The sequence below is a fragment of the Gymnoscopelus braueri genome (genome assembly GCF_963280865.1).
Source record: "Gymnoscopelus braueri genome assembly, chromosome: 6".
Lineage (NCBI taxonomy): Eukaryota > Metazoa > Chordata > Actinopteri > Myctophiformes > Myctophidae > Gymnoscopelus > Gymnoscopelus braueri.
The window spans coordinates 23,463,859-23,488,372 of NC_137607.1; the positions used below are offsets into that span (position 1 = coordinate 23,463,859).

General features: G+C 40.5%; 3 protein-coding genes across 5 annotated transcripts in view; all 3 read right to left on the bottom strand.

The window, feature by feature from the left end:
- eps15 (epidermal growth factor receptor pathway substrate 15) overlaps window positions 1–6,418 on the bottom strand; it is a 30,783-nt gene extending 24,365 nt beyond the window's left edge. For all 3 annotated transcript variants that reach the window (XM_080430770.1, XM_080430769.1, XM_080430768.1), the window contains exons 1-5: window positions 6,339–6,418; window positions 2,993–3,034; window positions 575–664; window positions 329–376; window positions 96–191 (exon numbers count right to left, since the gene is read on the bottom strand). In XM_080430770.1, the coding sequence (XP_080286896.1) occupies window positions 96–191; window positions 329–376; window positions 575–664; window positions 2,993–3,034; window positions 6,339–6,365 (303 nt within the window). In that variant the 5' untranslated portion in view covers window positions 6,366–6,418. The remainder of the gene's footprint in view (window positions 1–95; window positions 192–328; window positions 377–574; window positions 665–2,992; window positions 3,035–6,338) is intronic.
- Window positions 6,419–7,349: 931 nt separating this feature from the next.
- LOC308087477 (calreticulin-like) lies at window positions 7,350–16,254 on the bottom strand. Its single transcript, XM_080431366.1, has 9 exons — window positions 15,977–16,254; window positions 14,428–14,529; window positions 13,011–13,214; window positions 12,689–12,783; window positions 11,891–12,100; window positions 11,063–11,176; window positions 10,179–10,322; window positions 9,865–9,957; window positions 7,350–8,849 (listed from the first exon to the last, which is right to left on the bottom strand). The coding sequence occupies exons 1-9, from the start codon at window positions 16,068–16,070 to the stop codon at window positions 8,643–8,645; spliced, it is 1,263 nt and encodes a 420-aa protein (XP_080287492.1). The 5' UTR covers window positions 16,071–16,254; the 3' UTR covers window positions 7,350–8,642.
- Window positions 16,255–18,682: 2,428 nt separating this feature from the next.
- On the bottom strand, window positions 18,683–23,403 carry tor3a (torsin family 3, member A; the record flags this gene model as incomplete). The annotated part of the gene is made up of 6 exons (XM_080430199.1): window positions 23,223–23,403; window positions 22,399–22,521; window positions 21,663–21,928; window positions 20,670–20,845; window positions 20,006–20,130; window positions 18,683–18,930 (listed from the first exon to the last, which is right to left on the bottom strand). Exons 1-6 carry the CDS (start codon window positions 23,383–23,385, stop codon window positions 18,683–18,685), a joined length of 1,101 nt encoding a protein of 366 aa, XP_080286325.1. The 5' UTR covers window positions 23,386–23,403.
- Window positions 23,404–24,514: the final 1,111 nt, after the last annotated feature.

A 24,514-nucleotide genomic window follows, 5' to 3' on the forward strand; every position in this document is an offset into this window, starting at 1 on the left:
GGTGAGCAAGCTTCATTAAAAGGAGTGGCCGGGGAATTTCAGTGCTTTCTCCAGAAAATATATAGCTCTATGGTTGCAGTGATGAGGGAACTCACAAACTTAGGTGGAGGAACAGCCACATTGAGGCTCTTGAGCGCCACTTCCAGGCCATTCTGAGCACAAGCCACCAACCGGAGAGCTATAAAGAATTGCTGAGGGAAATAGAATGAATAGTATTCATTAGCCTTTGCATTGCTGCTAGCATACCATTATAATTAAATACACGCAAGTCTGAAAATCTTTGATGTTAAAAATATATGAGTTCATGAAGTACAGGATCTGCTTGTACCTGTTTGTTTAGGCACCCTTTCCGGTCAGAGTCTGCTAAATCCCAGATCTATAAAGGACACACATAACTTAACTTTTTACATTTTAGGAATAAAGACATGTGTGTGCATTTGTATCTCAATAACATCACAAGTAGTAGGGAGAACATTTCAACAAATAATATGAGTCTTTTGTTTACTGCAAATGTGTTAACTTGTGAGGTGCCGTGCATCTAGTGTACATTTGCCATTGTATGCCTCATGCTTACCTTTCCCAGAACCAGGTCAGCCAGGCCAGATCTTTTCAGGAACAAGGCTGCATCAGCTGCTGCCACCCGCCCACTGCCAGTAGGATCAACCTATACACACAGGCAGAAATACACACAAAAATATGCAGGCGTGCGTGCACGTGCACGTGCACACACACACACACACACACACACACACCTCATTCCACTTACGAAAGGACAGTGATACAGATGTGCTGACACAGACATTTCTGCTTCATGTTCTCAATCTATATTTTCTATTTTAGTCGTCTGAACTAATAAAAGAGGAACATATCGATGTTCACATCACTTGCTGTAACTGCATTCTCAGCTGTAAAACAGAGGTATGTCATCAATACCAGAGAAGCAACTAAAGAACAAGTTCAAATCGTGAGATTGGCGTTTTGTGTGTGCGTGTGTGTGTGTGTGGGGGGGGGGGGGGGGGGGGGGTAATAATAAATAGTACCAATTTCCCCTGCTAGGTATGTAGGCAAACTGCAACACTCTTGTCCTCTTTCATGAGGCTCCCTGCTAGCTCTTCTGACAGGTTTGGCAGAGAGAGCCATCATTTATTCATGGAGAAGCCTCTCTCATTGGCCACAGAGACTAATTTTGAAAGGAGGGAGAGGAAATTGCTACCACTCACTGCAAAGCTGCAGTGGATTTAATACAGCTAAAGCTATGCACAGTATGCAGTGTTCGAACTAAACCGGCCTTCTCCTCGCTCTTAAGTAGACGATTAATACTGTTGAAGTGGAAGTCAAGGATTAAAGCAAAAAAGAATCTCAAGACTGAACATAGTTAGGCCACAGGAAAAGTATTTTTGTGTTGAGCCGGGAAGGGACAGGTATTTTACTTGTAGATCAAATTTGGTTGCATCTAGGGAACCAATACTTGACTTTCATTGTGCATTTTGTGCAACATTCATTTATCATTATCATTAACTACTGCAAACAATACATTATATAGTGATTTTTAGTGATTATACTCACATCACCTTAAAGCACTCTCAAAATGAAAAATTAATACATTACATGTATTTGACTTTTTATATTAAAGCTGCAATCCGTAACTTTTATGTCCTAGCAGGGATTCGAATCCTGCACCCCCACGCAAGCGCAATTTCTACTGTTGAGCTATAACAGAAAGGGTTCACTTTAAATTGTGCTTTTTACCTTCATGCAATACCTCTTGTCAACCAGTAGTGGTTACAACCACAAGATCTACACTTCTCAACAGAAGAGCAGGGAAACCACCTCCAACGCAGTAGTGTTAATTATATTGTACTAGACCATACCCGGTGAAGGGCGCAGAAGAAAGTAGTTGCAAACTTGGGGTTATTGCACGTCCTGTAGCGCGGTCACCCCTCCCCACGGGCAACCCCCCACACACCCCCCCGTCGCGGAACCCCCCGGGTCCCGTCGCAAACACACACACACACGCAACGTTTAGCGCGACACACATACGCGGCCGTCGCGCGAACACAAATAATGTAAATTTTGACACGTGCCTCCCCAACGTGCATACACGGCCGCGGAGGCGAGTGTTCTGTGTGTGCAACAGTGTAACGCTGTGGTGTGTGCAACAGTGTAACGCTGTGGGGCTGTAGATGCGACGCATGCGCACACACAGAGCCAGCGTGTGTGTCGCGGCTGGATCGGGCACAGACGACGACCCACCCAAGACGGACGGACAGACAGACAGAGGTTACTCAAATTATAGGAAGATTATAGGAAGATTAACATACTCTATCATGCAGACTGGTCAAAATAACGTTTTGTTCCCATAAAATAAGTTATGGATATTGCAGCTTTAACGGAATAAATAGTAGCCATGTGCAGCAATATAGAAAACCGAGATGCATTGTACGATCAAATCGTTGATAGGTGAATCATTATCGAATCGGGTGGTGGTCGAGCTAGGGTGGTGGGATTGGGAGTGTGTGGGAGTGCTGTGGGTGTATGTTTGTGCAATTAACAAATCTAATTATGTTAATGCCATGAATGTTAATTGAAAATACTTTCAATAAACATATTTACAACAACAAAAAGGCTAGTATGTAGTGTGTGTTTATAAGCATGTATTCCACACTTTTTTCAGTAACATTTTGCATTTTAGCACCTGGCTCAGCATCTTATGCAGACTTGTATGTAGTGTCTTAAATTCTAATTCAGCAAAAGTAGAATAAGTGACAAGTGCAAGGGTCAAGGTCACAGAGGTAAATATTCTGGAATATTGGATTTTCTTCCTATATTATACCTCTCTAGTCTCCTTACATCTTATGCAGCCATCTTATGTTTGAGTGATGGAAAATTCACTGCATGGTTTATTCAGCCTTTATAATCACTAATAGACACAGAATGGAGGTTAATGAACAAGAAACTGAAATATTCTATGGTAAAGGACATATTTGCTTACCTGCCGATAGTATTTGTCATAGACGGGATTTCCACTCGAGAGCTGTTGGTGTAGACACACAAATTCAACATTAGACACCATTTTGAAAAGGTTATAAATGATTGCAACACTGCAATACTTGCAGTGTTGCAATCAAAACCTACAGTATGGGCTTATTTAGGCCTAGGTGTGAGAATGAAAAATGCAGAATGACCATAAACCTTGACCAAATCCAAAATAATGCTCCCAGTCCATAAGCTGAATCTGTCAACAAGTGTTTGTTTGACTGCTGGCCAAACCTGTCATCCATTGTGCCAAGACGAGCTGCCAGAAAACAAGGCTGATCCTTCACAGATGGAGGCAGGCAAACATGTTGACTCCAATCAATATGCTTATCCACATTATTGTTTCTCATCTTCACGCTCCTATCAGTGACTAAACCTACGCTCTGTCAATCATCGGTTTCCAGGTGAATATGAATACATTGACTGCTGCCTGTTTCACTGTGGAATGAGAGCTTACACAGCAAGCAACCCTATTGTACAGTAAGACAACAATTGAAGTCTGCAGACTAGTTTTTAACATCTTACAGTTCACAAAGCCCAGCCTAAAACCAGGTCTAGGTAGGACAAAACAACCACAGCAGACATGACAGCATCTCAACTAAAGTAATGATTATGAAATTATTAAAATAGATGCGTGCCTTGGCACTCGTCTCCTACGTCATGTCTCCTGGCAACATTGTGCAAGCACCATTATTCTCTGGACTAATCCACTTATGGGTGTGTGTGTGTTGCACATCACTATACAGCTGATTCTGGAGTTGTGGAAGGGTTCTGCCGATTTCTGAGAAAAATGTAATAGCTTAGTCTGGACTTCCTATAAAGCCACACTTCCTGTGGCTCCTGACGTCCACCTCACAGAGCAAGGACAGGGCGTATCTCCACAGAGATGTCATTTCCTCTTTTTTTCTACCCATTTCCTTCTTTCATTCATTTGCTGAAGGTCTACTGCTGGACAGGAAGAGAACAACATTTCAGTCTTCACAGAAGATACCAGAAATACTCTTTTCTGCTGCGCTTTCACAAAAATTTGAAGAAAAAAAGAAGGGGAAGAACCCTACTGTATGAGTATTATTAAACAGCTGGGCAAAGTCCATTCAATCAATGGGTAAATGGAAGGGTTATCCTCAACAAAAAAGTATCTCCATCTCTACAAAAACCACAAACTTGCCTTCAGTGTCAAAGATAACCAGCCAAAGATCTTCTTAGATTTCAGCTTGTTAAAGATCTAGATAACTCTGCAGCCACACAGAAGGAGAGGACTATAAGGAAAACAAAACCTACACCCTGTATTGTCGCATGGCAGTTATGTCAATAGCTGATTCATAACCTGATCACTATTCACAGACACTTATCTTTCTCTGGCCCACACCACTTTTTGTCTGTGGTACACAATTGTGTGCCTGGAACTGTTGGCGACCACAACACTGTGGTCATTGTACTGGTGACACTTTAATAGCGCTGCACTGAAAAAAAAGAAAAATCCCTCAATCATTCTCTAGCCTATACAAACTGCAGCAGATAGCCAGATATGCTACTCTGTATGCGGGCTGACAGGCCAGTCTGGTTTTCTCTAGAATATTCTACTATCCACTGGTTGCGATTGAAACAATGTCAGGTTATGTGCATTTTACAAACTCATCCTTTATAGGAAACAGAAAGACACAAATGTGTCAATAACCGTGTAACTCACCAGATTTTTTTTTTCTGTGACTGATACGGTTGTATGACAAAGTATAAACTGAGCTTTAGAGTTTCTCCTTGTGTACTGTATACAGCAAGAAGAATGCATGACTCGTGGGTAGCCTATTACTTATTAGCTATAATATCACATAAATTTGTCTTCATGTAGGCCTCACTGCTTGGATGAGTAGTGGAATTCACACAATGTATAATCGAGGGATTCTTATGAATGTTGAACCAACAATACTGCGGCCCAACTAATGACATAAACTTGACACATAGACTTTCTGTGACAGCTAATGATAGAAACACTTTCTGTGACAGACAGCTAATGACAGAAACACGTTCCATGACATCTAATGATAGAAACACTTATCTCCAACAGTTCTTCTCTTAGCCTTTAGATTTAGGCTATGTGTAACCCTGACATTGAGTCAGCCCCGGGTAACCGCAGGTCTGTGGTTGTAACCAGGCAACTAGACTTTCCAAATAAATGAGACAGCTTTTTGTAGTGGGTGCAAACCAAACATTTTCCCCGCTGTATTTAGCTTATAAACAGCAGACTCAACACTGTGTGACAGCTGAAGTGCAAGCTTCAATTACTTATGAGACTTTCTATAACTTTGATTACATGTAACCAGCGGTTCCTATCGCATTCTAATAGAAGGCAAACATTTATAGCTCTTGAGACTGATTTCCAAAGGTCATGAGCAACACATTTACAACAGTGAGTGAGTGAAGACAGGCGGTGCAATTCTACTAATAAACCAATAATCATTGGACTAGTCTACTACTTAGCCCACCAAGCAAGCCAAGAAAGCAGTAGGAAGATGTATCAGCAACAGCAAAGGTAATACGTGTGTTTGTTATTATAACATTTGTTGTATTTGTGGTAATAATGAGCATTACCTTTAGCTTTTAGCAAAGCAATGTTTGACAGACAGTAGAACAACACAACACATGGGGCTTGTGTGCTCTTGTTTACCAGGTCCCCCCATGATGGGGGGACCTGGTAAACAAGAGCACACAACAGCCTCTTGATACGCTGAAGCAGCAGTACCATTACCATACATTACACCATGGCCTCTAAACGTTGGCTTTGGCATTGGTTTGATAAGAGAAACTCTAAAAAGCTACCCCACCATGGTTGTGTTGTGTGTACACACACACACACACACACACACACACACACACACACACACACACACACACACACACACTAGCATTCATAGCTAACAGGCTAGGTAGCTAGCTACGCCCTTAAATAACGGCTAATTTAGAGACTTCGTCGCTCGACAAAAAAAAACGAAGCGTTTCTATAACTGAAACAGTGACGACGTGACGTGCTGCGACACTTTGTTTCAGTTGGAACCACGTCGTTTTAATGTCGAGCGACAGTGTCGCGCGACGAAAGAGTCTCCAAAGAGATTACACACAACAAACTTTTCCCAGTCACAACTGCACAGACACAACTTCCAAAAACAAGCGACAAACACCTATAACTGCGCCATTCCCCCGCTTCCCAATGAACTACACATGTTCAGATGTTTACGAGCGGCAGACAGGACGACAGAGAGACGTTTGTGATATTTAGATTTGAGTTGGAAAAGACAGTAGTTTACCTGAGTAAGAGACAGAGTGGCAGCCATAACGTTAGTGTTGTTTCTGTTCCCCCCCCACTGCTCTCTGCTCTCTCCCGCTGCGCTGCTGTGACAGACACATAGGGGGCGCTGTGCTGTGACAGACACATAGGGGACGCTGCCGTGACAGACACATAGGGGGCGCTGTGCTGTGACAGACACATAGGGGACGCTGCTGTGACAGACACATAGGGGGCGCTGTGCTGTGACAGACACATAGGGGGCGCTGTGCTGTGACAGACACATAGGGGACGCTGCTGTGACAGACACATAGGGGGCGCTGTGCTGTGACAGACACATAGGGGGCGCTGTGCTGTGACAGACACATAGGGGGCGCTGTGCTGTGACAGACACATAGGGGGCGCTGTGCTGTGACAGACACATAAATGTGGAATGCCCTACCAAAAGCAGTGAAGGAGAGTAAAACTCTACTCTTAAAACTGCCAGAAAAGAGTACCTTCAGGTGGCTGCAATTCCAAACTGGCCCCTGTAAAAGTCATAATATAACCCCCCCCACCTTCTTTCTTCTGGAACTTTTTACTGTACATATTTTAGTTTTTCTTATTTTTCATTTTAATGTTAATATGATGTTCTGCATAGTAGTGTATATCTGCCTGTCATTTAATGTCACTATGATTTGAGTACACAGGGACCCCATTTGAAACAAGCCATTAGGCTTTCATGGGTTTTTCAATGCTATTTAGTTGACCTTGTTGTATTTAAACTGTACTTTCATGTGCTTTTTTTCTGCAAACTTCTAAATAAAGTATTCAATCAATCAATATACCCATCGTCCATAACTCATCATAGCCATTATTACTCTAGGGCAGTGGTTCCCAAACTGGGGGGTCGGGACCCCCAGAAGGGTCCCTAAATAATACATTTCCAAGTGCTTTTCAGGGTACACACGCACACACGCGCACACACACACATGCACACGCACACACTCACACAAAATCTTTTTTGAACATAGTCATACAGGACCACTTTTTGTGTAGAGAGATTCATTTATTTGAGCTACCTTTCATAAAACTCACATTCTACTGACCCTCGATTTAAAAATATACAGCAAGCTACATTTAATAAATTAATCAATGGGATGACTACAAAATGTAAGACAAAAAATAATAATATTCTTACTTTAAGAATAACCCCATATAATGGACTCGAAAGGTAAAATGCCAGCAGATTTCTAGTGGTTTCTAGTTGCATTTATTGAACAGTGCCCCTTTTTTTACACAACATAATCAAAATGTCAATCTCAATTTTCCTTCACTAACGTTAGTAATAAAAAAAAATCTTTACAAAAGGGCCAGGTGTTTGGGGACACACAGGTTAAGGGTATGTATTCCTGTTGGATAGTAATTTGAGAGAAATTGTATTCATGTATTTCACATACTAGCACTATTCGAAGATGGATGCATATGAATGGACAAAAAAGATTTCCTGATAATCAAGTGTTGCACCTAAATAAAATTAATGAGCCATACAGACACAAAACTATTTGCATTGAGGAACTATACAGCACCAAACTAAGAGATTCAATCTCAAATAAAACCATACTGAATATCCATCTTATGGGTAACAGTAGATAATCACGTCATGTACAGATTGTGTCTTCGATAAACCATCACCTATTTCCACAGACACTTAATCAATCCATCAACTTGTATAAAGCCATTCAATCCTAAATCTATATGGCATCTGAGGAAAGCCAAGATCGCTGTCTTGAGTCAGAGAGTGACATGATGGTAAAAAAAATAAGAACATGGCATACATTAATCACAAAACATGAGGTATAAAAAAAATGGGGAAAAAATGAGGTAAACTAAATATTTTCATGAATGGGCCACAACCCAAAACAACTTTCAACGCAATAAAGATGACAACAAACTTCATAAAAGTTAAACTGAACAGATCACAAATGCCAAGTTATTGTTTCAGTTGCATATTAACAGCAGAACAGTTGTATGGGTATAATTTAATAGTTTCCACGTTCCATGACATCTTCCTTCCTTCTTCATAAACTCATGGTCTTAATAACAATAACAGCACATGGAAACGTAGCAAAACAAACTTATTTTTTTTAATCAATAGATTTTCACCCCTTGTCCTGATCCTGTAAACAAAACAAAAGACCCATCCCTCCCCACCCCGCTGCAGGCTGTCAATCATGAGGGGAATGTCCAACCAAGTCCCGTCAGCTCAGTCTTTAGCCTTTTTTCCAATGGCTCATGGCCAGACAGACAAACTGTTTTTATTTCCTAGTAAGTTCCTGTTAGGAGTTTATAACTCATCCTTGAGTTTAGAGTCCAAGTCATCTTCTTCCTCTTCTTCCTGCTCTTCGTCATCATCTTCTTCTTCCTCCTCCTCTTCATCCTTCTCCTCTTCCTCTTCCTCATTCGTCTCCTCTTTTCTGTTGGTGTTCTCGTCTTCCTCACGCTTCTTTCTCTCTTCCTCCTCCAGGCCATCCTTCATCTTCTTCTCTGGATCCTGGAAAAGACAGCGTATGAAAACAAATGAATGACCTGACCACAGGAAGACATTACTCTCAAAGACATTTTTAAGCAAGTCCAAGTTCTAATCTAAATGTAAATACTCTCCAAGTACTCTCTTCTTCACCAGCAGTCACAACTCATCCCAAATTAGCTTTGAAATTAAGCAGTGCATTTCCAGTGTTAAAGCTGTAATATGTAACCTTCTTTGTGAATAAAATGTTATTTGTTAATATGTTATATTATTATATGTTAAACTTAATACAATATACAGTAACGTATACAATTGGGGTGGTTGTATCTAGTCTCCCTGCTCTTCTATTGAGACATTTAGATCCTGTGTCTTGTTTGACACGACCTAGTTACGAGCGGTACTGCCTGCAGGTAAAAAATCTGTTTCTCCCCTGAGTAAGCATGCAGGCTCTATTAGCTAAGTGGTAAAATTTCAGAACTTGCGCAGGAGACTTCCAAGGTAGAACAGGAAAATTACAGAGTTCAGCTTTAAGTACTAGTTATTACAGCCCTGCTTAGTACTGTTTTCTTAGCCCCGCTCCCGTTGGATTTCTGACCATTCCAGCAATGGTTGCTATTCCTGCAAAAGTTCCATTGAGACCCAAATACATTACAAACAGAAACACAGAATAAGAGAGAGAGAGACGGCCCAGCAGGCCACCACCATGGACAGCGACAGTGGGCTGGGCTTAGGCTACCGTTCAGTAGATTATTGTCGATGCATACACCTGTCAGTAACAACATTTCAAAATTACCTTCTCCTCTGTATTAGCATGCAATTGAGAAATGCATTCAAATGTGAGAACTGCATTATTGTTTTGCTTTTGCTTTAAAATCTCCTGCTTTGATTTTCTTCTCAACTTGACTCCATGCTGCAACAGTGCTAAACCCATTCTGTTGCATGCTTCAGGTGCGTTACATCCAGATTGCCAATGGTAAAGGTATGTTACAAATAAATAAATTCGACCTTCAGTGGCGATGGCAGCTATGGATGGACTGACCTTTGTTTGTCCCCATGTGTCATGGCCTTCTTCCTCTGCCAACTTTGGGTCATTGGTGATCATAAAGTTGTCAAAAATTGTGCCAGACTTCACCTATGTTAAAAGGAAAGGGGACAGATTTAGACGACAAGATCATCAAAATAATTTAATAAATTGGTAAAATGTCCATTATTAAATATAATCAACATCTACAAAAAATAACTAAGAGCCAAATAGACTATACCCATTACACTTACTGTAGTGGCAAACAAAATAAATAAATCATCAATATAATATTGTTTTCTGAGAAGCAAATAATCAACTGGCAGTCGTACCTGCCATAGATCAAGTCCTATCACACCAATGCTGTCGTATTTGTAGATCTCAGAATCAGCTGTGTACTCTGGGTTGTCAATTTCAGGGTGGACCCACTTGCCCTTAAAGCCAGGGTTGTCAATCTCTCTGGGGTTCCACTCACCCTATGAAAAGGGCACACAAAAATAGTAGTTAGTATTGTGGAATCATAAAATCACAAAACATCGCCAATAAATCAGGCTGTACCAATCCTTACCTTTCTAGCTACAATGATAAATATATTAAATTTAGGGCATATTGAGCCAATAATAAAGGGTGCCTCAGGAGGGAGATTGGCTGTATGGGAATCGGAAAATTCCCGGATTGGTCTCCCCCTGGGTTATTAGTGTCCCAAGTGTCCTTGAGCAAGACATTGAACCTTTAACATTAAGACCGGGAAAGCATCTGTCATTTTAGATTTTAACAACTTTAACCATTATTCTATAGGTTGGCTATTTTTTTGAAAAATCATGAAAATGTGTGCAAATCTTTGAATATTTTTTTTACTTTAACTCAAATCATTGCTTCTGGTGATTCTACAAATGTCTTCTAAATCAGTTAAAAAACAAAATAAACGATGTTGCTATAATCAGTGGCTCTCAAACTTTGTCAAGGTCCCCCAAAATGTGTATTAAATGTATTTGGCAATTTGGCCAATGGTTGACCAGTTTTTAAAGTATGGTTTGTTGATTACTTTTGATGCAGTAATGGTCTTTTTCTTTTATTTCTTTTTGAGGTATTAAAAAGTTTGGGGACCCCCCCAAAATCATCCCCCTGGGGGTCCCGACCCACAGGTTGAGAACCACTGGGTTATATCACTAATCAGACCAGGTGGATCAGTATGTGTCATTGACAATGCTTTTACCTTGTAGTCAGGGTTGGTGACCATCGGGGGTTCCCACTCTCCATCCATCTCCTCATCCCAGTCATCAGGTTTCTTAGCATCAGGGTCTGGGATGTTCTCAGGTTTGTCCCATTCCTACAGGTAGAGGAGATACAGTGGGAAAACACAAGACTTCATTTAAATCCAGTCAAATGCTATTTTTCAAAGTTTAACCCATTCAATCCGGGAAAGCATCTCTGTCATTTTAGATGTCTTTGGCTATTCAAAAATAGCAGATCTACAAGCTCATAGCGTGGCACCGAGTGCCGCGTTATGAGCTTCTAGACCTGCTATTTTAGAAAAATCCTGAAAATGTGTGCAAATCTTTGAATATATATATTATTTTTTAAAAGCAACATTTGTTAAATATTTGAGTTACAAATGTTTGCTTTACAAGAAAATCAATATATTCAAAGATGCACATTTTCACGATTTTTCAAAAATAGCAGATCTACAAGCTCATAGCGCGGCACTTGGTGCCGCACGATGAGCTTGTATATCAGCTATTTTTGAATAGCCAAAGTATAAAATAATGGTTATAGCTAAAATCTAAAATGACACAGATGCGTTCCCGGATTGAATGGGTTAACAGAAGATTTTCTCATTTCAGTGGAACATAAAGCACATAGGACCACAATGGAAACAAGCCCTCAGGGCTTTTTTGTGTTATCCTTTCAGCATCATTGTATAACAGTACTTTTTGCAAACCGTTAATAAAGCATTCAATCAAACATTTCACATTTCCGTTATATCTTACAAAATAGGCTTAACTTCTGCCTCGTAAAAAACTAAAAGGCAGAACAAATGTACCTCAGATTTCTTATCATCAGGGTCAGGGACTTTCTCCCTCTCATCCCAGTCTTCTGGTTTCTTGGCCTCAGGGTCTTTAACTTTCTTAGGAGGCAGGAAGTCCCAGTCGTCCTCCAAACTGCCAGACTCGACCTTCTTATTGTCAATCTTCACCTCATAAGTGTTGTCAGGAAGGACAACCAGTGTGTACAGATGAGTGAACTCATCATCCTGCATGATGTAAAACACAAGAGATTGAATTTAAAGTGGTGAACAGGGAATCAAATAGTTAGTCATTGAAAACTTAAAGGGAAGCACTTGCACCATTGATGTGCATTTCAGTTAATTGTTGATGATTATCATAGTCTATAGAAAAAACATTTTCATGATACAATCTTAGTGACAGAGAAAATAGTTTCCATCCAGTTTTAGCCCATTCACTAAATTTAGATCTCTGATCGTCTGGCTGCACAAGACCGAGTGGTTAATTAATAATTCATAATGTGTTTTTGTAAATTTGGGCCCCAGGGAGAAACCATATTTGGGGTCTGGAGATGAAAATGTTTAGCCATACAACAAATATGTAAAGGTAACGTGGAACTCCTGATAGTTTCTTGTGATGTCCAGACCCGTGTTGCTTGTCATCCCACCCCCTTTCTAAGCTGCCTTCCATTTTTCTCTTGCTCTAGTCTAGTGTACAATTTATATGCCATAAGAAATCTTATGCAGGGTTAATAATGAGTATGTTTTTTGTGTGGGTTCGTGAATGAAATCACGTTTAACACTGGTCGAGTGTTTACTGTTTGGCTTAAGTCTTACCTTGCATCTGATGTCCTTATTAATCAGATGGTTCTTGCCTTTGTAGTTGAAAATCACATGAACCTTCTTAGTGCCAGGGCCACAAATGTCAGGACCTAATAGAGAAACACACAAGCAACCACTGTAAGTCAATCGTGTGTATAAAGTGTATAAACTAGCAAATAGTTAGATAAAGTTCAAATTAAAAGTTTCACTGTTAAAATTAACCACTGTCATTCTTGGACAGGTGATTTCTTGCAAACAAAACAGAACAGAACAGCCACATCTACAGAAAGCAACCCATATCATCATTATGAACTATACATAAATAAGCCATACAAACCAAACATGATGTTGTAGGTGGAGTCGCCATGCATATCTTCCTGGTTGAGGTCAGATGGGAACAGTTTGATGTATCCACCGCCACAGTCAATGCTCTGTTCATGTTTCACAGTGAACTGGATGACCAGAGGCTGGCCCTTGTTGCTGAAGTCATCAAAACGGGATGACACGGAGTAGAAGCGGGCATCCTGACTTGTCTGAAGACCTAGAATAGAACATTGTGTATTAGGTAATATTTGCTAAAATTTTGTTTCTAGTCGTTCAAACATGCAACACCGGACATCAAACACGCTCAAAGACACACATTAATTAGACTTATCACTCCACGAATGAACAGTGGACAAGGAAAGGCTGCTTTCATCTTCTATGGAAGAAATGGAACAAACTCCAGGACTCTCTGAAACTGGATCAATTGGTCTCTATAGAGACATTTAGGGTACTACTTGAGGACGCATTACATAAGGACGGCACCTGCTTTGTGTAGCCCTTATGCATCTGCATTATGATGTTTTTTTTGTTGTTCATTATATTGCACTTTATTTAAAATGTTGTTTTTTGAGTGGTGCTAGCCACTCCAAGGAGTGACTTTGTCCTGGTGTGTGTGTGTCTGTGTGTCCGTCCGTCCGTCCGTATGAGCCTGGCCTCTCTGTATGTTTGAGCACAGCCTCAACAGCTGCGGCTGATTGCAACACAAAGATGCAACCAGTTACACTAATTATACACACACACACGCACACACACACTTACACACAACACACACTTTTGAGTAAAAATACTTAAAATGAGTAAAAATACTTAAAATGAGTAAAAATACTTAAATATTAGTAAAGACATTTTACAGTTCCTAAACTGAGTAAAAAATACTTAAAATGAGTAAAAATACTTACAATGAGTAAAAATACTTAAAAGATGTTAAAATGAGTAAAAACACGTAAAAATCAGTAAAAACATTTTAAAGTACTTAAAATGAGTAAAAATACTTTGAAGTCATCAAAGTCTGTAAAAAGTAACAAACGAAATGAACTCATGAAAAGCACCACTCTCTTCACATTGGGTGTGATTTTTTTAATATGTTGTGATCATGTTGTACTCAGGGAGTCCTTGAAAGAGAGAGCTTGCTCTCAATGGTCTTCCCTGAATAAATAAAAAAGGTCAATAAAACAATAACTGGATAAATGTTTAGAATTATTATTGCTCTTATTAACATCCAAAAACAGTGTTTAACACTAAACAACCGAAGGTCAGCACCTCACCAAAGGTCGCGGCTTGAAAAGGTTGAGAACCACTGCTCTAACTGACCTCCCTCGACACAGACATCAGACATGCAGCACATACATAAGTCACTGTGTGTAATGACAGTCTTGTATTGGGACAAAGTGCTGATGATAGAAAAACGATATTTCAATCTTTACTCTCACCTTTATCCTTTTCTGCATCACCGTAGAACTTCCCTGCAGTCAGGACAAGCTTGCCATAATCTGACTTGTGTTTGGATTCCAACCAGCGACTATCCCAGGCATCTGTTAAAACATTTTGCACATAATAACCATTATTAGCTGGACAGTGGACCCAACAGCATCCTTTCAAAGGTGAAACATAAACTTGTGGGCTTGCAGGGAGTCAGATCATGTGCACTATCTGAGACTGAGATAGGTTGTTATGATGTCAGGCGAAACTTGGCCTTCACGATCTACAGTGTGTTAGGTATTCTAGAGCAGGGGTCTTCAACAGGGGGTCCAGGACCCCTAGGGGGTCCTCAGAGTTACTACAGGAGGGGCCGTCAAATCTTTGTGTGATAGGGGACTTCTTTTTTTTCTACACTAACCACTTGAACCCTAGAATCCCTATTCTGAGGGGAACATTAGCCGAAAATAGCAGATCTACAAGCACACAACGCCTCGCAGTGAGCTTGTAGATCGGCTATTTCCCGGCAAAGAGGTTTGGTGTGGAGGGAAAAAAGAGCAGACCAAGTACCGAGCCTACAGTCAAGTTTACAAAGTATTGAGGGTTAAATGGTTAAATGTCTGGGGGAAAACACACATTTAACATGAATACAATATGTAGTGGGGGGGTCCCTGCTTCATCTCTCTCTCAGCTAGGGGGTCCTTGGCCTGAAAAACGTTGAAGACCCCTGGCTAGCAGGCTGGTGTTAGGGGATGATGACAGACAGTATGAATGACCATGGGAGAGAGAGGGGGGGATGGGAAGGGAAGGCGGGGTTAGTAAGTAGACAGACACCCTGGGGAAAGGGTTCTGATCGGGGTTAAATGATGGATGATGTGTATGGTATAAATGCACTCTGTAGCCCAGCAGACAAGCAACCAAATACATACCAAGTACAATAACTATACGCTACCATGCCAAAGAGCAATGGTGCATAGATAACTAGGCAAACACGCTCGTATGGATTTAAAGGAGTAGTTCACCCCCAAAAATACTTATTTTCTATCAATTACACACCCCATGAATGAAGCCTTGAATTTTCTTCGTTTTTGTCGGATTCCTGAAGCATTCATTTGATGACCGGGGTCATCGGGCAGTAGAAGACTAGGAGTCGGTCATCAAATTATTGGCTTAGGAATGCGACAAAAACTAAAAAAATCTCCATGAATTCAATGTTTCATTGGGTGTGTAATTGATAGAAAATAAGTATTTTTTTGGGGTTGACCCCAATGGAAACAAGCCATAGTGCTTTCTTGGGTTCAATCCTTTTGGCATTGTATTTGCATTAAACTGTACTTTTCTGTGCTTTTTTTTGGCAAACTGTTAATAAAGTATTCAATCAATCAATCAGTCAGTCAGTCAGTCATTCTTTTGGGTGAACTATTCCTTTAATTGCTTGACAGTCAGACTCAAGAAAGGTGCATGAATGTAGGCCTAAAACACTGCAATGACTGAAAAATAGAAGCAATTTAAATGACAGCAACAAATAATCCGTGCATGGTTGTCTAATGCAGTTTAACTTACCTCCATCGTCAAATTGATCTCGAAGATATACAGCAGACTGGGCGAGTACAGATGCGGCCGATACGGCCATCAAGAGCAGAGACAGGGCTGTCATTCTATTGCGATTAAAACGCCTCGTCCCTCAGACACAAGATTCCCACAGATATGATAATAAATGCATATATAATAACCCAAAGGACCCCTGATCTGTGCAATACGCGCTATTTCTTCAATCCAGCCTTATCAGACATACAGTAACGCTACAGTCAGTGGGAATGATCTGCGCTGAGCACTGGCTCTCTCAGTGTTGCCAGGTTGTGTAAGAGAGATAAGCAACCGGGTCTAGGAAAACAAGCCAAAAAGAAGCAACTTATTAGGTCACACATGAGCACTTTAAACCTATATGCGTCGGCTATTTGAAAATAGCCGATCTACAAGCTCACAACGCGTCACGATGCGATGCGTTGTGAGCTTGTAGACCTGCTATTTAAAAAATATATATTGAAGAAAATGTGAAAAAAGTGGATTTTTGGTAACATTTTAACAACACAAATCTTGTATGGGGGTCCCTCCCTAACATAAAATATTTTCAGATGGGGGGCTGTCTGCAGACAAATACATATTCATTTGGGGGTCCTTGTTGACATGAAAATGTTTGAGAACTACTGGTTCAAACAACATTAGGAAACAAGCCCAAATAGCCCAAGAAAACCGAAACCCGCAACCAACCAGTATTTACAAGCACGCCCAAATTCGCTTATAATAAGCGGGCATGGCAACACTGGCACTGGCTCTCCTCTCGCCTCAGAACAGATGTCTGCATCTCATTGGACGGCGGCTCCATCAGGAAGCGCAAATGTCTTTGACCAATCGCATTAGACCAGGATCAACTCGCTTCACCAGTCACAGATCCGGTCTGGGTCTTGAGCGGATACGGAAACAATGCATGCATGTATGAGCGAGAGCAAATAACCGAATACGATAGGCGGGCTTTAAACCGGATCACACGTTTAATTCAAAATAGCAACCATGCTTTCCACAGGGGTTATAATGGCCAATAAGAGGAGACCACGCGTTTGCTCGATCATTCACTCCCCAGAAAAGATGATGGCTGAGTGTGTATCAACCATAAATGAATGGATGTTAACTCATCATGCCATTTAATTGATAGAAGTAATGGAGGACATCAAAAAGCATATTTCTGCTTCAGATTAAACATTAAAGATAATCAATAATTTCAAACATCTTAACTGTTCAGTTGAGATGTTTTATTATTTCTCTCCAAATGCAATCTAGTTTTTATTCAGCTGATTGAGCACCAGCCACCAGGGCACCTGATAACTCAGTCTCAGAACAATTCAGCATCATGAATTTGGAATAATTAATTCAGACTAATACAGAGGTGTGTATAGGGCAGGCTACTTTATGGGACAGGGTGACAAAGAGACACAAAGAAAATCAAAGCTGTTTTTCTTCTTCAAAGCAAATCAAGTAAACTGTACCAGAAATGAAAGACAGACGCAGATGATGGTCTGAACTCAGAATGGCTGATGATCATATATTTATAAAGTTGATATATGCAAGAAGACCAAAGCATGATCAATCTCAACCAAATAAATTATTTAAAACACGGTTATTAAAAAACATACACAAAAAAAAAACATTTGAGGTTAAAATGGAATTATTCCTCTTCATACACATAGTTCCAACTTTTTTCTCTTTTTTATGACACATTCTGTATCATAGACAGTGCTTGTACGATAATTCCACAGCATACTTCTTTCCAATAGTCACAACATGCCAAGTTGGCATGAATCTATATAATGTGCATGTGCAGACTCCACAAAAATACATATAACAATATGAGGCAAGTTAACACATATATTATGCAAGATAACAAACACGTTTGGTACAGTTATGTAACAAATAAGATAATAGATGACAACCAAACACAATTTTAGACATGCAAATACTAAAATATTACTTTTGACCTTGTTTAAACATAAAAACAGTGCATCTCAGATATGAATTGAGGTTAGAGGACAACAAAATCTTGTGTGTCATGATGTAAATGCACTTAACTCTTTGAGAGTGTACACATGGAACCAAAATGTCCACTTGGTTCCATTTGTACACTATCAGAGTTAAATGAACACTCAGGATTTTACTGTTAGTGAAAGGAACACTCGGGATGTGAAAATCCACGTTACCTCTCTGTCTCGGCAGTGCATAGGTTCTTTGTAGACAGGTGGAGACAAGCGGCCATGCTCCTCTGCAACAGTGTTCATGTCTGCAAGAGGGGGCATGGTGTTTTTCTCAGTAATACTGGAACTGCCCTGCCACTCGGCTTTCTCCAGCCTACACAGCAAAATCTGGGGGGTTACTCTCACTCTGAGAGGGGAAAACACTTTGACACTCCCTCTGTGTTAAAGTAACGCTCCATATTTGATTCTGTGTAGGGAACTGGACAGACACATGTTGTATGTGTGTGTGTGTGTGTGTGTGTGTGTGTGTGTGTGTGTGTGTGTGTGTGTGTGTGTGTGTGTGTGTGTGTGTGTGTGTGTGTGTGTGTGTGTGTGTGTGTGTGTGTGTGTGTGTGGATGTGTTGTGGGGGGGGGGGGTACTAAGAGCAGAGAAGGCCCACCTCATCTGTGGCGCTGTGTGCAGATGGGCTGGCTAGTAATACAAACTCAGTACTCCTCCAGATCTACCTCTCTCTCTCTCTGTCTAGGGGAGAAAGAAATTGATCCTCTGAGGTATGGACTTGCAGCCCTGGGCTGAGAACAGCCTCTCCTCCTTGGGTAAATAAAGCATTGCTTTAGCCACTTCGTCCAGTGTACCCTCATTTGCCTCAAGACCTCGTGCAGCGTAGGCATCGCGTGCGCACAGCTTAATGTGACGATACTCCAGTGGCAGGAATGGCACAAAGAAGTCTATCAGGTGACCTGACATTAGCTCGCTCTGAGAGAATCCACCTGCACAGGAAACAGTTACGCATAGAAAATCTCAGACCAAACAATATGTAAATATAGTGTAATAACCAAGAAATTCCAAGGTAGTTACATTTCAGGAAATACATTTTTAAAATAATCATCCCTTCAGATGGCGATAGTATTTTTGATAATAGATAATCCAGTCTCTAATGGATTAGATTGATGTTTAAGACCCCCTCTTGTGAACCCACATGAGACTATGCTGAATTCCCTCTCCGTAGCTTTTCTGCTGTTCGGTTCTGTAAAATAACAAGACGGCGTCCAGAAACAGCTGGACTCCCTGGTGGATCTCTGACATCATATTTATGATGAAGTCAGTTTTTCCCAAAAATGGAGAGTCATTGTGTTGTAGGAAGAACTAGCTCTTAAAGAGTCATGCGATAATGACGATTAACATCATCACAAGACAAAGTCAGTCATCTCCAAATTTGGGCACGGTTTCAGAACAGAATTAGAATCAGCTTTATTGTCACATCACAGGTTTACAGGAGTAAAAAGGTGGGTGAAATTAGTTTGTTCTTGTCGTATTGTTTCAGCCCGATCTGAGCCACATTGACTTATCCTATATTAAAATTGGCTAATGGAGGGAGGGCGGATTTGGCGGGCGGACCACTGACACAGCCATGGGCATATACTGATGACATCAGCGATCTCCATATATGGGCATAAAAGGGGCTACAGAGATTCGGTTGTCCAGAGCCACAGATCCGATCACTATGCCCATATATGGTCACGTGCATATATGTAACCGACCGACTACAAACCCTGCGCGTGCAGCGGCAAGTACTCTAATGTGAGGGCTGCATATAATTAAAGTTAAATCTAAAATATCATAAAACATTATGTGAAAGAATTAGTGGAGGTAACAAACTATGTTAGCCTCCTGGCAGTGTGCACAAGATATTTGGCACTGGCAAAGGCACACAGACGGCCTTTGCTGCATGTCACTCCCCATCTCTCTCTCCCCATTTCCTGTCAGCCTACTGTCCTATCAATAATAAAGGCATAAAAAGCCCAAAAAATCATCTAAACCCCCCCCCAAAAAACACTTATGTACCTTGGGAATCCATGGTTTCAGCTCGGAGCCGATGTTCTAGGTCTTCCATGCCAATGTCCTCGCGGTTCTGACCAGAGTGCCAAAAGTCCAATGCGACATCATTGATTGTTGCTCCACCTATGTTACTGATGAGAGAACAAACAGGCATTGGTCATTGATGTTTGAGGCATTTGTGTTTGCCCACTCAAATCTAATACCTAATAATAGCAGAGCAAATAATTGCTCCATTGATTAGAAATTGAGCCACAGATCCGGATCCGCGGATCCAGTCCGAGTTTTCTTCCAAATAAAAATAGTAAAATCAACAGGAAGTCAACAACTTTACAAAAAAAAAAAAAATAGTACTGGGTTTTGTGATGTTCTATATTGTCTGAATCAACTCTCTTTGTGTTCGTTTATGTGCGAAAAGAGTGACTTTGAGAGCTGTTTCACCGTACAATGTAAGTCAATGAGGAGCATATTTTGAATTCTCAATTTCTAATCGATGGACTGAATGGAGCAATTATTTTTTATTTCTTACCCACCTTTGGAGTTATATCATGGCAAGGTAACTACACAACCCAAACCTCTACCAAAGTGGTCTTGCCCTTAAGGTGTCAAATGGAGTATACAGTTCACTTTTAGGACTTGTATGCTACAAGTTGTACCTGTAGTTCAGTTTTACCTGAGGAAGAGGAATATGGCTCTACGGTAGCTGACTCCATCCACATTGTCATAGTGATCCATGTACGGTTTGATGGCATCAATGAGGCCCGGGTGGAGCTTCTCAGCCTCGTCAAAGATAAAGAGAGTCTGAGGGCAGCGTAAGACCATGTCCCGGATAGCCTCTCTCAGTTGGACCTGGGAAGAGGGAAAAGAGTCTGTGGTCAGAAGACTCCTTAAGATTTATATTTCTAGGTTAGGAGGATTAGGCATAAACATCTTCTGTGCGGTTAATGCATCCACAATTTGAGGTGTACTGTTCACTGGACATTGACTTTAGGGCTGCAACTATGAATTATCTTCTCATCTTACTTCTTTCAATTAATAAGAATGTAATTAATTTCAAAGCGTAAAAAAATGAAAAAAAATATATACACACACACACACACACACACACACACACACAAACACATCTGCGAATCAACACAAAAAAAAAAGCTAATATTTTGGTTCATCTTCCAGTAAATATATTATTTTGTTATCTTTTTTTTTTTTCCCCAGGGACCAAGCACTGATATAAGAGGATGCCAAATGTTACGGAGTTCACATTTGTAGAGTTTTATCTTATCTATTTAAAAGGCTACTACTCAGTATACCAGTATAATCTTGATTGAGTTGTGAAATAAAACTGTGTCAACATCATTTTGAAATCCAGTGCAAAGATTATGTAAAATCTGGTGTACATATGCCCTGCTCTACTACCTAGTTGGAAGAATGCCTGGTTGACAGGTTTCAAAAACCATACATACAAACCGTACATACAAAGGGCCTATATTTAATCTGAACTGTTTTTTCTTTGAACTGTTGTTTATTGTGCAAATAAATACAACAAAACAAACATAGAAAGCACAGTTCTGACTGCAGGGTCCATAGAACAAACTTCACATGGTTTTTGGCATGGACTGGGCATGGACTGATCTCTATGTCAACTGGGGAACTGGGCAGTCTGTCTCACCTTGTACGTGTCCACCAGTCTGGCATGTGGGAAGTGGAAGGGGGCGATGAACAGGCGCACACATTCACTCTTCACCCCGTCCCGGTACAGGTTGTCAGCCAAAATCCGGGCAACATAGTTCTTGCCCGTGCCAGACCAACCGTGGAAAGAGAGGGTGAGAGGCTTATTGGACTCTGGGTTGTCGACAAAACCTTGAACAGCCTTCAGAACCACAGCCTGAGCTAGGTGCTGCCCATGGAGCTTCAACTGCAGGTCACTGGCAAGGCCTGAATGTGCACATTATATTGGAAGTTAATAACCACACATAAAAGTTGAAGTGCCCATGACCCAAAATTGTATCCTCTGCTAAATAAAATGACTGTAGTAGGCTACAAGTATAATGCAAATATATAAATATTACATACATAAATATTATGCAAATGACTAAACGTTTTTGAATATATATCATCAATATACATGATTGATTGAATATTTTATTAGTCAGAAATGCAAACAGAACAAGTACAGTCATAAGCTTGGTCTAAAAGGATTTACACAAAAAAGTCCTTGTGGACTTTCCATTGAGGTCCTATTCAATTCATCAACATAACATAAAAATAACACCAAAAATCTATATCATCACAAATATAAAACACTATATGTATTTCTATTGTCTCTCAATTAAACAAACTGAAAAGACGATTTATCATAATAAACTGCTAAAACACATGCAAAATAGGAATGTGGAATGTGATACCTGTGATATTGTTAGTTATCCTGCAGTCCCCAGAATCACAGCACTGAACCAGGCTGCAATACCATTGGTGAAGCAGGCTAACGTAGTCCTGAGGAAATCCTGCCCAAAGGTCCCGTGTAGGAACTGATAATGGACAATTTACAATACATTGTAAGCACAGATCGGGTAATAGATAGAGCTCAGACAGTACATCATTCAGAAGGTAACAGGATAGGTGGGCACTATAGGACATCTGGGCACCTCGATGTAAAATTGGCTATTGTGTCCAAAATGTTTTTTAAAAAAAATACAATATTTGGAAAATGTTTAAAGTAAAGTAGAGTGTGCACGATTAGAACATGCTTAAACATTTGACAATTAGGTCTAATATTTCTACAAATTGCTACAAAACCTGTATATCCAGTCATTTTGGGGCATAAACAAGAAGTTGAGGGCTAGAATTAAGTCTGATAATGTAGGCTACTGTGCATGTTCACATCATGCATAGCCTACTTTACATGACTTATTATCATAATAATGATGTACCATGCATGTATACTTTACATTACTTATTGTTATAATGATGTACCGTGCATGTACCGAACACATCATGTACACTTTACATTACTTAAGTAATACATATTTTACATTTTGGACAAAATAGCCAATTTTACATCGTGGTGGTGGTGGTGCCCAGATGTCCCTATATATAGTGCCCACCTGCTATCCTGTATCCGTTACAGCACTGCCTTCGCTAACGTTCATTTATAAAAAAGGAAGAATATATGAGGCTAAAACACGTAAAACAGAATATATGACTGATCGACTGTGTTCATAATTCCTACCTTGTTGAGTAGCATCATCTTGATTTGGCTGACACTCCCCCTCCCATATATTACAGTAGATATAATTGAAATAGTACGTGGACGCGTTGGAAATGCTGTCAAATTGGAAGAAGTCTGCCTTTGTGGACACAGCCCAAAGTACAGGTAGCAAGAACAGAAACATCGGTGACGATGCGGCCAATTTGTGTCCGTCAATGAAATATGCCGAGTAGCTCAATTACTCTTATATCCATTTAAACAGGCCTACGCATTCTATTCTAGGACGCGCTCCTCGGCAGTGTTGCCAGGTTTTGCGAGAGAAATAAGCAACCAGGTCTAGGAAAACAAGCTCAAAGACTAGGCCAGTTGAGCTTCGGATATTTGAAAATTACAGATCTACAATGCGATGCGTTGGGAGCTGCTGCTTTCCAAAACGATCTTGAAAAGTGAAACATTTTAACACTAATCTGGTAGGGACAAAATACTTTTAATGGTCTTTTGTAGCCTGGTAAAGCCCCTCCTTCCGGAAAATCTCATTACCAGGCTTAGCCCTGAAACATGACTGTCATACCATATACAAGCGTCATGTGAACCATGGCTATACCAGGCTAGGTCTTTTGTGCCTCCTACACAGAATATGTGCCACGGGGGGGAGGGTCCATGACAAGTAAATGTTAGAACCACAGTTTTAAACACTCGGAAGCAAGCCCCCAAAAAAACGCAACCACCAATATTTACAACTTTACAGAACAAGCCCAAAGACGCTTATAATAAGCAGACATGGCAACAGTGGAAAATATAGGACGCGCTCCATGGTTGCGTCACATCCTGTCTATAGCAGGTGCTGCTCTAGTACAGCGGTTCTCAAAGTGAGGTCTGGGGACCCTCAGGGGTTCCTCAGCTTAAGTGATAGCGTCCAGCCCAGTTCAACCACTTTTAACCTATATACACACCGCAATATTTTTTTTTTAAATTAGATTTGTGAATCCCTGGTGCAAAATGCTGTCCACAACCAGAAACTATTCTAGTAACCTCACCAAGTATTGCAGACAGTTAAGAAACCCTAGCCTTAGATTTAATAATTTAACTCCTGAATAGAAATAACAAACCCTACGTACAGTCTTCATGGGAGCTGTATAGATTACGATCACATAGTAGATTTAGCGTGGCTAAGTTCTGACATGGAAAATCTAAGCAAGCAATGACACACGATATACACAAAACAAGTTTCATAGTAAGCTCAAGTAAAAAGGCTGAAACTTAGTTTCCCCAGAGGTTTTAAACTACATCCAGCTTCACACATTTTGCTGTTC